The sequence below is a fragment of the Crocodylus porosus genome, unplaced genomic scaffold (assembly GCF_001723895.1).
Source record: "Crocodylus porosus isolate Cpor-Errol unplaced genomic scaffold, CroPor_comp1, whole genome shotgun sequence".
In the NCBI taxonomy this organism is placed as follows: domain Eukaryota; kingdom Metazoa; phylum Chordata; order Crocodylia; family Crocodylidae; genus Crocodylus; species Crocodylus porosus.
Genome location: NW_017728904.1, coordinates 120861 through 132580, shown reverse-complemented (window position 1 = coordinate 132580; position 11720 = coordinate 120861). Strand labels below are relative to the sequence as shown.

Sequence of the window (11720 nt, the reverse complement as noted above, 5' to 3'; positions counted from 1 at the left end):
TTCCCTCCCATGCAACCCCTGGTGCCCCCCAGCCAGCCCCATGCCCTCCCCCAACCTGGGGAGCCAAAGGCCACCCACTATCCTATAGCCCCCACTACCCCACACTCCTCTCTAATTATGGCAGAATGCCCTGGGGGGTAATGCATACAGCCTGCATAGCCACCCTTTGTACCCCCCACCCCATCAAGATGATAGATTTACCCCCGGGGGGCATCTCTCCCTGCCTCCCCCTACGGGCACGGGGGCGGGGCAGGCCGGCAGCTGCAGGCAGGAAAGGGTTAAGGCGCCGTGCAATGATAACAGCCCTTTTGTCGTTGAATGAGGGGAAGGAAAAGCGCTGCCTGCCCGGGAGATAATCAGTCGCTCGCTGGCGCGGCACTGAGAAGCAGCGCTGGGTGGCGGGGCCGTGGCAGGGCGCGGGGGCGCGATGCCACAGGCCTAGGGCAGGCGTGGGGACAGCAGCAACGCCATGTGGCGGGCACTCGTGGCACTGCTGGGCGCGCTGATGAGCGCGCTGGGTGGGGCGCGAGACCACGAAGCCAACCTGACCATGGCCGTGGTGCTGCCACGCCACAACCTGAGCTACCCGTGGGCCTGGCCCCGGGTCGGCCCAGCCATCCAGCTGGCCATGGAGCGGGTGAACCAGCGCGCCGACCTGCTGCCGCGGCACCGGCTGCAATGGGTGTTCGGCAGCAGCGAGGACGAGCATGGTGTGTGCTCCGACTCGGCCGCACCACTGGCCGCCGTGGACCTCAAGTGGGCCACAAATCCCAGTGCCTTCCTGGGACCCGGCTGCATCTACGCCTCGGCGCCTGTGGCCCGCTTCACGCGGCACTGGCGCCTGCCCCTGGTGACGGCAGGCGCCGAAGCGCACGGCTTTGACAACAAGGCGGACGTCTATGCACTGACCACACGGGCTGGCCCCAGCCACCGCAAGCTGGGCGCCTTCGCCGTGGCCCTGCAGCGCCACTTCAACTGGACACGCCACGCCATGCTGGTGTACTGGGATGACAAGCTGGATGACCGGCCCTGCTACTTCGCCATCGAGGGCATCTACGTGCAGCTGCCCGGCTTCCACAACCTCACCGTGCTCGACATCCCCTTCAAGGACCAGGACAAAGCCAACTACACCTTCCTTGTGCAGGAGATCAAAAGCAAGACACGGAGTGAGTGCCCCCAATCCCTGCCCCATGTGCCCCACAGGCCCCAGGCCCACTCCGGGTAGTGAAGGTTTGCCCCAGCGCTCCGGGCCAGGCTAGTAGGAGGGTTCAGGGTATGGGTGAGAAGGGGATGTGTCTGCCGTGACCAGGGTGGGGGAAACCGTGCCCCCTGCCTTACTCATGGGGGGCTCGGGAAGAAGCAGAGCCCCGCATGGGCCAGGGGACAAGTACATCCCCCTTCCTGTTCCCCTTCCTCTAGGGCGGGAGCTCCCAGCAGCTCCCCCAGCCTCCGGGATCGGGGAAGGGAGCAGCCCGGGGATTGGAGAAGGTGGCATCCTCGGGGAAGGGGTTAGCCCCCCCAGTCCCAGCTGAGGTGGGGGGCTGGGCACAGCCAGATGGGGGTGCACCCAGGGCTGGGCACCCGCACAGCTCCTCCTTTCTCCCCCCGGACCCAATCCTGAGTTGCTGGCCAGTCCTTGGAACCTTTCCCCTGACGTCCCTGGGCTTTGGATCGGGCCCTAATGTGGCACAAGAGTGTGTGTGTGTGCATGTGTGTGTGCGTGCACGCGTGTGCGTGTGCATGCATGCACAACAGTGCACACACACAGGCGTGCCATGGCAGAGCCCTGTTGCACAAGCACAAGGCTGGTGCTGAGCCCCCTCCAGTCCCCATCACCCCTGGCATGTCTCGGGTGTCCTGGCAAAGGATCCCAGCCCCGACATGGACGGGGAAGCATGATGCAGCCACCAGGAGCCCTGGGGGGAGCCATGACGGGTCCCCAGGGTCCTTCTGGGGTTGACCCCCCGGGGTCCTCTCACCAGCTGCTGTCACTGGGACCCTCCATTGCCCCACCCTGGGCACCCCCTCCCTGTCCTCTCCCCACAGCTGGGAGCCCTGAAAAACAGCTGCAAGGCTGAGGCAGCTCCACGGCCACAGAGCCTCGCACCCCTGGGTTTCCACTGGGCCCTGCGGGAGTCGTGGCGGAGGGAAGGGTGCGCGCCCGCCCAGCCCATAAATCACGGCAGGATTTTGGCAGCAGCAGAAGGAAACAGAGTCCTCAAAACAGGACGTGGCAGCCACGGGGCGGGCAGGCAGGGCAAGGCAGGCCACGCCACATGGACCAGCCCTGCTGCAGCCCCGAGGGGCACGTGGCCCCTCACCCAGCTGGGCAGGAACACGGCGTCCGCGCGGCAGGACAATAACAGGATGTTCCCTGCGTGCCGGGCTGGGCCAGGGAGGCAGGGACGGCTCTGCTCCCCTCTGTCCAGACACGGCCCTCTGAGCCGCCCATGCCTGCGTGACTCTGAGATGCCCACAGCGGCTCCTGGCACCTGCAGCCTCCATGGCGACCACTGTGGGGTTGCCCCCATCCATGGGGGTTCTGCGGACCCCCATGCCTCTGCAGTACCTGTTGCTAAATGAGGCAGGTACCAGGCTGTGGTGAGCCCCTGCCACTGCTGAGGTGCAAGTCCCTGGCCCTGGCCCAGGGCTCGGCCTCATGCACCGTGTCCCCTACCCAGGCCCAGAGCAGGTGGCGCCAGGGACCCCAGGGGTGGGACACAGTCAGAGCTGGGGTGCCCCCAATAACTGTGCCCCCCGCCCCACAGTTGTGTACGTCTGCTGCTCCCCGGACACTTTCCGGCAGCTGATGCTAGAGGCGCAGCGCGAGGGGCTGACACGGGGTGACTACGTCTTCTTCTACATTGACATCTTCGGGGCCAGCTTGCAAGGCACCCGCTTCCCCGAGCCCCGGCAGCCCTGGCAACGCAGGGACAAGCATGATGCCAGCGCCAGGGAGGCCTATGAGGTACAGCCCACCAGGATGCCTGGGTTCTCCATTCAGGGAGCTTGGCAAAGTGTGGGACGGCTGTGCCAAGAGACGGCACCCAGTGCCCGAGGGCTCCCAGGGCTGGCCAGCATCCTGGGATGGGGCGGCAGGTGCAACAATGGGGCCTTGTGGAAGCTGCTGAGCTCCCGCCAGCTTCCCTAAGGGCTCAGTGCCCTGGCATGGGGGGAATGCTTCGGGGGGGCTGCACCAGCATTGGAATCTTTGCCCCTAGCAGGGGGCACAAGCCCTAGGGCGGTTCATGGGTGTCATGAACGTGCGGGGGCTCAGCCGCATGGCTGGCCCCTGCAGGAGAGGGACATGCAGCCCTGGGCTCCCGCGGGGTCTTGCCAGCAGCTAACGAGGAGGAAGGAAGCCGGATCATTTTCCTGGGGCCGAGTGGACTCTATTAATAGCCCCGGAGCGGAAAGTCACCCCCCCACCACCACCGCCGCCGCCACTGTCCCTAGGGAGGCCACAGCTTGGAGTGGCTGGAGATCCCCGGCAGGGCCCGATTCTGGCTGGCGCGGGGACCAGTCCCAGCCCCTCACCCGAGGCCCTGGCTCTAGCCTCTGGCGGCAGGTGCTGTGGCTGGAGCCTGACGGCAGCTCCAGCTGCCCCCAACTCCATCCCGGTACATGCGGTGAGGGCAGGAGATTTACCTTCCACCTCCCAGGACTTAGCGGGGGAGGGCATCTGGCTGCAGAGAGGGGCAGGTGACCTGCTCTGGGGGCATTAACCCCTGCCATGCCCCCTTCCCTCCCCGTGTCCCACAGGCCGTGATGATCATCACCTACAAGGAGCCCGAGAACCCCGAGTACCGGCCCTTTGTGCAGGAGCTCAAGGCTGCAGCTTGCACCCGCTTCAAGTTCACCATGGAGGACAGCCTGGTAGGGGCCCGGTGTGGGGTGGGGTGGGGTGTGGTCTGGGGGGCAGCAGCCCCGCTTGGGGGGGAACAAGGTGCAAGGTAGATCAAAGCTGGCAAGGAGCAGCACAGCATGGACAGAGTGCAGTGCAGAGTATGCATGCATACACAAACGCACAGCCGGGGGCCCTGAGCCGGTGCACACCTTGCAGATGAACTACATCGCAGGCGCCTTCCATGATGCCGTGCTGCTGTATGCCCAGGCCGTGAACGAAACCCTGGAGCAAGGTGGTGATGTGGGTAATGCCACTGCCATCACGCGCCAGATGTGGAACCGCACCATCTATGGTGAGTACCGGGCCAGGGGTGGGGTTAGGGTCTCCTGCCCTGTCCTGCCCTAAGCCGTGTGCCCTGCCCCTGTCCCTGGAGCTGCTGCCGGCCTGGGAGGTAGAGGATGACTTTGGCCAGGAGCCCCTTTTTCCAGGGTGCCCTGAGAACGAGGGTGGGGAGCCCCAGCCCTACCCTGCCCCGCCAGCCGGATTCTTTCCCACGACGCTCCTAGGGCTGGTATTTTTAGTGGCACTGGCGCCATGTAGGACTGGAGCCGCTGGGTGCAGATTTACAGCCGGCGGGGCCACAGGGTGGCACGGCTCTCCCTGCTGGACCTGTCGTGCATCCCCCGCACTGCCTACCCTGGCAACCCCCCAGAAACAGTAACATGCTGGCCAGAGGAGCACCTACAAGCAGCTCCCTTATCCCATGAAGGAGGCTGCATCTGCACAATGTGACATGGGCAAGGGGTCCCACCGGACCCTGACACCACGCCAGAAGCAGCCGCATCTGAGCCCGGGGTTCTCCAGCTGGGAGCCGCAGGATCTGTCTGCCTGAGCCCAGCTCTCCCCTTCCCACAGGTGTCACTGGCTTAGTGAAGATTGATGAGAACGGGGACCGGGAGAGTGACTATGCGCTGTGGGATATGGACCCTGCGTGGGGCGAGTTCCAGGTCTGTGGGGGCACCAGGCCCTGCCCCATGGTGGGATCGGCTGCCCACGATGTGCTTTGGGGGGCGAGGGAGTTGGGACCCCAGCCCCGCCTACCCTCCCATCGCTCTCCCCTTCCCCAGATCGTGGCTAGCTACAACGGCACCAGCAAAAAGATCCGTGCAGTGCCAGGCCGGCACATCCACTGGCCTGGGAACGTGGTGCCCCCAGACGTCCCATTCTGCGGCTTCGACAACAGCAACCCCCTGTGCCACCAAGGTTGGTGCTAAATCCCTGCTGGCTTCCTATTGGCCCCGGAGCCTGTGCCCAGTCCTGTCCCTGCAGCCCCCGCCCCAGGCTAGATCCAGCCGTGTGCACAAGGTGGGTCCTGACCCCAGTTTTGCCTTGCAGGCAGCTTCTCCACGCTGGAGATCCTGGCGCTCACGGTCAGCCTCATCTTCTTGGCCATCGCTATCGCCTCCTTCTTTGTCTACAGGTGCCGGGGTGGGCAGGGGTCTTCTCTGGCCTACACCCCTCAACATTAGGGTCTTGTGGGGAGTCTCCCAGCCCTGCGGTGGGGAGGGGGTGCAAGGGCAGGATGGGGGGAGCTGGGAGTATGGGGATGCAGGGCAGCTCTGGGGGCATCTGACCTGAGCCCTGACCCCGCTCTGTCCTGGGGGCGCAGGAAGCTGCGGCTGGAGAAGGAGCTGGCGGCCGAGCTATGGCGCATCCGCTGGGAGGACGTGCAACTGAGTGGGCTGGAAAAGCACCTGCGCAGTGCTGGCAGCAAGCTCACGCTGTCCTTGGTGAGCACCGCGGGGACCAGCCCCGGGGCCAGGGGGGCTGGGACAGTGCCAGTCCCACGGCTGATGCCCCCTTATTCCCTGCAGAGAGGCTCCAACTACGGGTCCCTGATGACAACCGAGGGGCAGTTCCAGGTCTATGCCAAGACGGCCTACTACAAGGTAGGGGGCTGGACTGTAGGGGGGAGAGGGGGCCCCTGGGGGCCCCTGACACAGAGCTTCTCTGCCATTTGTCCCAGGGCAACATTGTGGCTGTGAAGCACCTGAACCGCAAGCGAATCGAGCTGACGCGCAAGGTGCTGTTTGAGCTCAAGCATGTAGGTACCAGGGGCTGGAGGGGGAGAGAGACACAGCCCCCAGCTCATTTGTATCCATTTATGCAGCTCTGGGGGGAGGGGGCAGGTAGGCTGGGCCCCCAATCTGGGAGTGGGAGTATTGGGGCAACCATGTGCCCACTCCCTCCAGCCTGGGCCACACCAAGGTGACAATGGTTTCCATCCACAGCCTCCGTAACATGAATACAAGGTCCCCTGCCTGGCCTCCCCCCAGCCCGGTTGACCCCTGTGGCCAGTGGAGGGGGAGGGGGTCCACGGGCCAAACAGCCCCACCCTTCCCATGGCTGGTTCCAACAAGGCCTCGCTTCTGCAGCACTCGCCAGGACACCGTGTCCCGGCATCAGCGCGAGGCCTGAGAAGGGATGGGGCGGGGGGGGGTCACACGTGCACAAACAGCCCCCCCCCCCCAAAAAAAAAAACCTCCACAGATGAGGGACGTCCAGAACGAGCACCTGACTCGCTTTGTGGGCGCCTGCACCGACCCCCCCAACATCTGCATCCTGACCGAGTACTGCCCCCGTGGCAGCCTCCAGGTATGGGGCCGGGGGTGCAGGGTGCCCAAACTCCTAGTTCCTCCCTGGGGCTCGGTGGGGAGTGGGGGGCAGTGGTTAAAACGGGGCCCCAGGGAGCCCGAACTCCTGGGTTCCTCTCTGGGACGGAAGGATTTATTCATTGAGAAGCAGGGGCGTGGGGGAGGGGTGCGGCAGCCATCCTTTCTGCCCCCCTCCCCCAGGGCTGCAGCCTTCCAGGGAGGAGCTGCTTGCCAGGGGGATGATTTATGGGGGGGCCTCTTCTCCCTCCCTGGCCCCCGCCCACCGGACTCCTGGCGGCCTGCCCTGCAGCGCAGGCATTTCCTCTCCTGGAGGGGAGAGGGGGAAGGGAGGGTGGGAGCCAAGAGGTGTGAAAGGCCAGGGAGACCCCCCCGCACCACCCGAGCGAGTGTGGAGAGGGCTGTGCTGCAGGCACAGCCCTAGTGTAGGTGCTGCCCTGGGGCCCGTCCCAGTCCAGGGCAGGATTATCCCCCTCTGAAATCCCATTGGGTTGCTGGGTGGGGGGAAACAAGGGTCTCAGCCCCCTTGTGTTGCCCACCCCCCCAGGACATCCTGGAGAATGAGAGCATCACGCTGGACTGGATGTTTCGCTATTCGCTCACTAATGACATCGTTAAGGTAGCCTGCCCCCCATGCAGACCTCCCCTTTTCCCCTCCCACGGAGCCCTCAAGTCCCAGGGGGTGTAGCGGCTGACCCTGTGCACCGTGCAGGGGATGCAGTTCCTGCACAATGGCGTGATCGTGTCCCACGGAAACCTCAAGTCATCCAACTGTGTAGTGGACAGCCGCTTCGTGCTCAAGATCACGGACTATGGGCTGGAGAGCTTCCGCACTGCGCCTGACTCCGACGACTCCCACGGGCTCTTTGCCAGTGAGCACTGTTGGGGCCTGGGCTGGGGGGCCAGGAGTCCCACTCCCGTGGGGGGTCCACCAGTGGCCATGCTGACCCTTGCCCTCCCCCAGAGAAGCTGTGGACGGCGCCCGAGCTGCTGCGCATGGAGATGCCCCCGGCCCGTGGCACACAGAAGGGTGACGTGTACAGCTTTGGCATCATCCTGCAGGAGATCGCACAGCGCAACGGGGCCTTCTACGTGGAGGGGCTGGACCTCAGCCCCAAAGGTGTGGCAGGGTGTCCCATCCCTGGGGGGACAGTGTGGAAGAGCCGGGGGTTCCCGGAGCCCCCCAGACTGAGCCTGCCCCCTCCGCAGAGATCATCGAGCGGGTGAAGAGCAGTGAGTGCCCCTGCTTCCGGCCCACGGCCAGTGTGGGCTGCCACGTGGAGGAGTTGGGGCAGCTCATGCGGCGCTGCTGGGCTGAGGACCCGCTGGAGCGCCCCGACTTCAACCAGATCAAGGTCCTGCTGCGCAAGTTCAACCGGTGAGGGCGGCCTCGCGCTGCAGGATCCACCATGGGCAGACCCAATCTGTAATCGCAGTCAGACCCCCTTTGCAGCCAGTCATCATAGTCAGACCCCTCCATCCCTGCTAGACTCCCCCCATCACAACCAGAACCTCTTCCCATCATGTCCAGGACCCTCCCCATCATGACTGGACTCCCCCATAACAGCCGGGACCCATAAGCCAACACTGCTAGACTCCATTGCATCCTGCCCAGACCCCATCCTCTATCACTTCTAGCCTCCTGCCATTACAGCCAGACCCCATCAATCATCTCAGTCAGACCCCATCGCCCCCGCCTCAATCCCTGCTGGACTCCCCCAATCACGGCCAGATCCCCATTACAGCCAGACCCCAGCACTGCCAGAAACATCTCCATCATAGCCAGATCCCATCAGTCATCATGGCTCCCCCTCCCCCCCTTCTATACTCCCCACATCCTGGCCAGAACCCATCCGCCATCACTGCTAGACTTGCCAGAACCTCACCCCCACCATCAAGGCTAGACCCCCCCCATCCCAGCCAGACCCCATCAACTATCACTACTAGCCCCCTCCCCATCAGTGCCAGAACACCTCCCCCATCATGTCCAGACCCCCCATCACAGCTAGACCCCATCAGTCTTGCAGCCAGATGCCTCCCATCCCTCCTAGACTCCCCCCATCACAGCCAGACCCTATCAGCTATCCCCCACCATCATGGCCAGACCCCCATCAGCCACTCCCCAGGCTCTGCCCCCCGCCCACCATCTGGCTCCGGAGGGTACGCGGGTATCCCCAAGCACCGTCCACATGTATGCAGGGTCATGCACCCTATCCACGGGAAGTCGGGGCGGTAGTGGGGAGCAGGGGGGATGCAGGGGAGAGTGGAGGTGTCCTCTACCCGCTTGCCCAGCGCTGATGCAGGCCCGGGCCCCATGCCTTGCAGGGAGAACAGCAGCAATATCCTGGACAACCTGCTGTCGCGCATGGAGCAGTATGCCAACAACCTGGAGGAACTGGTGGAGGAGCGGACACAGGCCTACCTGGAGGAGAAGCGCAAGGCCGAGGCTCTGCTCTACCAGATCCTGCCCCAGTGAGTGCCAGGGGGGTTTCTCTGGGCCCCAACTGCCCCTCACACCCTCCTCAGGCAGAGCGAGGGGCTTGGCAGTACCCCCATTCACCCATTCCCCGCCAGCCCCGTGGCCGAGCAGCTGAAGCGCGGTGAGACGGTGCAAGCCGAGGCCTTCGACAGCGTCACCATTTACTTCAGCGACATCGTCGGCTTCACGGCACTGTCAGCCGAGAGCACCCCCATGCAGGTGGAGGGGCCGGGGGAACACCCCCAGGCAGGGAGCTGGGGGGTTGTTTGGTACAGGGGTCCTGGATGCAGCCAGCTCTGGGGTGGTGCGGGGAGGGCATAACACCCTGCCTCAATGCAAGCCAGGAAGGGTAGGGGGTCTTGGGCAGGTGAGGGGGTCTCACGGCTGCACCCCCCACCCCGTGGCAGGTGGTGACACTGCTGAATGACCTGTACACCTGCTTTGATGCCATCATCGACAACTTCGATGTCTACAAGGTGAGGGGCAGAGAGCCAGGACACCTGGGTTCTCTGCCAAGGCACTCGGGACTCCTGGATTCGGTCCTTGGGGGCACCAAGGTCCCCACCAGGAAGTGCTGCCTGAGGGGCAGCCTGGAGGTGCCAAGGGCCAGACCCTGAAATGGGGCTGGGGAGAATGAGGGGGGTCCTAGCCGTGTCCCCCTCGCCTACACACAGGTGGAGACGATCGGCGACGCCTACATGGTGGTGTCAGGGCTGCCTGTGCGCAATGGGAAGCTGCATGCCCGTGAGGTCGCCCGCATGTCACTGGCGCTACTGGACACTGTGCGCTCCTTCCGGATCCGGCACCGCCCTGACCAACAACTCCGACTGCGCATCGGCCTCCACACTGGTGAGTGGGGTCAGCTCAGCAGGGATCCAGGGACAGCCACGACTCAGGGCATCCTTGTCCCTGTGTCTCTGGGTACAGCCTATACCCTGGTGGGACAGGGCTCTTTGGATGGGTCATGCACATGTATGAGATGAGGTGGCAGGAGCCCCATGCCAGGACCCTGCCCAGCACCTCTATCTGTGTCCCCCACCCCAGGGCCTGTGTGTGCGGGGGTGGTTGGCCTAAAGATGCCACGTTACTGCCTCTTTGGGGACACAGTGAACACGGCCTCACGCATGGAGTCCAACGGGGAAGGTAACCGGCCGGGGAAGAGAGCTCCAGCCCAGACCTGGGGGGAAATGGGGGTCGTGGCATGGTACCAGGGTGGGAGTCAGGCAGGCAGGGCAGAGCCGCCCCACGGTGCTGACGGGCTGTGTCTGGGTCCAGCCCTGAAGATCCACTTGTCGGCGGCGACATGCACTGTGCTGGAGGAGTTTGGCTGCTTCCACCTGGAGCTGCGCGGAGATGTGGAGATGAAGGTGATGCTGGGCATTGCCCCCCAGCCCCACCCCGGCCACCGCTGCCCATGAGGGGGGTGTCCTGGGGTCCCTTGTCCCCTGCCCCACTCCAGGCTCCCTGGGGGCGGGGCCCTGCATATGGGGGGTTTCTCTTGCCTGACCACAGTGCTCCCCACAGGGCAAGGGCAAGGTGCGGACGTACTGGCTGCTGGGCGAGTACCTGAGCAGCACCCGGGGCTGAGCCTGCTGGTTCTAGGGGCTGCCTGGGACCCTCCAGCAGGACCCCCACCGCAACCCCAGGATCCCGGCCTGACACAGCGGTGATGGGCACCCCATGGCCTCTGCGTCCCCTCCCTGGTTCCCACGGCCTGGAGGCTGAATGCAGGCACCCCTAGGGGGGTGCAGAGCCCCCAGCTTGGACCGCGGCCCCGCCTGCCCCCCCCAGCGTGGAGCCTCCATCCCTGCACCGAGCAGCAAGGGCTCAGCCCTGTCCCTGGAGCCAGAGCTGTGCACACAGGAGGAGCCGCAGCGCGTGGACGGAGCCGGTGGGGGGCAGCCCACCCCCACCCCCTGGGTGGCTGCGCAAGGACCTTATCTGTAGAGCTCTAATTTTTGTAATAAAGCCTGTGTATCGCACCCGCCTGCTCTTATGGCCTGGGGGGGCAATGGAGCCCCCGCACATGGGGGGATGCAGCTGGGGGTCCAGGCTGGCTCTGAAGATCCTCTTCTGGGGGGTCCTGCATCCCTTCCCAGCCAGGCCCTGCCCAAGCCAGGAAGCTGCGGCCCCTGCCAGGAATGCGCGGGAGGCAGGGGCCAGGCCGGCACAGCCCCCTGGCTCCCGGCAGCGCCAGGCAGGGCCTTCCCGGGCCTCGTCCATCAACATCAGGCCGGGGGGGAGGGGGGAAAGCGCAGGCAGGCAGGGCTTGGGGGTCACCCCAAACCTGGGGGGAAGCCAGAGGGCAACAGAGGGATGCCCCAGGTTGCCCCAACACCCAGCTCCTGGGCCAGGCCCATCCCAGGTCATGGGGGCTTCCCAGGCACTGAGCCCCCAGCCCTGGGTGCAAGGCCTGGCAGGCTGGGCGCAGGGGCTGGTCCAGAACCGAGGTGGGGGGGGGGGAGGCAGATTCCTTAGCACAAGGGCGTGTGTACGCACGCAGGGACGGCTGTGTGCAAGGAAGAGGCGGGGGCAGGTGCACGTGCAACAGGGAGAGCAGGTGGACAGCGGTGCACGTGTATGCACGGGGCACGGGTGCCTGGGCGCTGGGGCGTGTGCGGTGAGGGGTGCAGGATTCCTGCAAGGCAGAGGCACGCGGGCACTACCGCAACTGCGCGCAAGACGACCGGGAGCGCGTGCAAAGCGGAGGCCCACTGGCCAG

At 65.1% G+C, this 11720-nt stretch overlaps 2 protein-coding genes across 3 annotated transcripts in view; both read left to right on the top strand.

Annotated features, from left to right (window-relative positions):
* Positions 1-357: 357 nt before the first annotated feature.
* Positions 358-10980, top strand: NPR1 (natriuretic peptide receptor 1). Of its 2 annotated transcripts, XM_019556759.1 has the most exons (22): positions 358-1166; positions 2769-2968; positions 3763-3876; positions 4064-4199; positions 4763-4854; positions 4975-5110; positions 5243-5327; positions 5517-5637; positions 5722-5796; positions 5874-5951; positions 6398-6502; positions 7067-7138; positions 7232-7391; positions 7484-7639; positions 7729-7897; positions 8845-8991; positions 9094-9217; positions 9406-9474; positions 9673-9847; positions 10043-10141; positions 10274-10365; positions 10523-10980. In XM_019556759.1, the coding sequence occupies exons 1-22, from the start codon at positions 470-472 to the stop codon at positions 10583-10585; spliced, it is 3165 nt and encodes a 1054-aa protein (XP_019412304.1). In that variant the 5' UTR covers positions 358-469; the 3' UTR covers positions 10586-10980. The 2 variants fall into 2 exon arrangements, with proteins under 2 accessions (XP_019412304.1, XP_019412305.1); XM_019556760.1 differs by lacking the exon at positions 2769-2968 and having other exon boundaries at positions 4080-4199.
* A 334-nt stretch (positions 10981-11314) lies between these two features.
* INTS3 (integrator complex subunit 3) overlaps positions 11315-11720 on the top strand; it is a 35053-nt gene continuing 34647 nt past the window's right edge. Inside the window, exon 1 of the mRNA XM_019556718.1 lies at positions 11315-11323. Coding sequence (XP_019412263.1) covers positions 11315-11323 — 9 coding nt within the window. The remainder of the gene's footprint in view (positions 11324-11720) is intronic.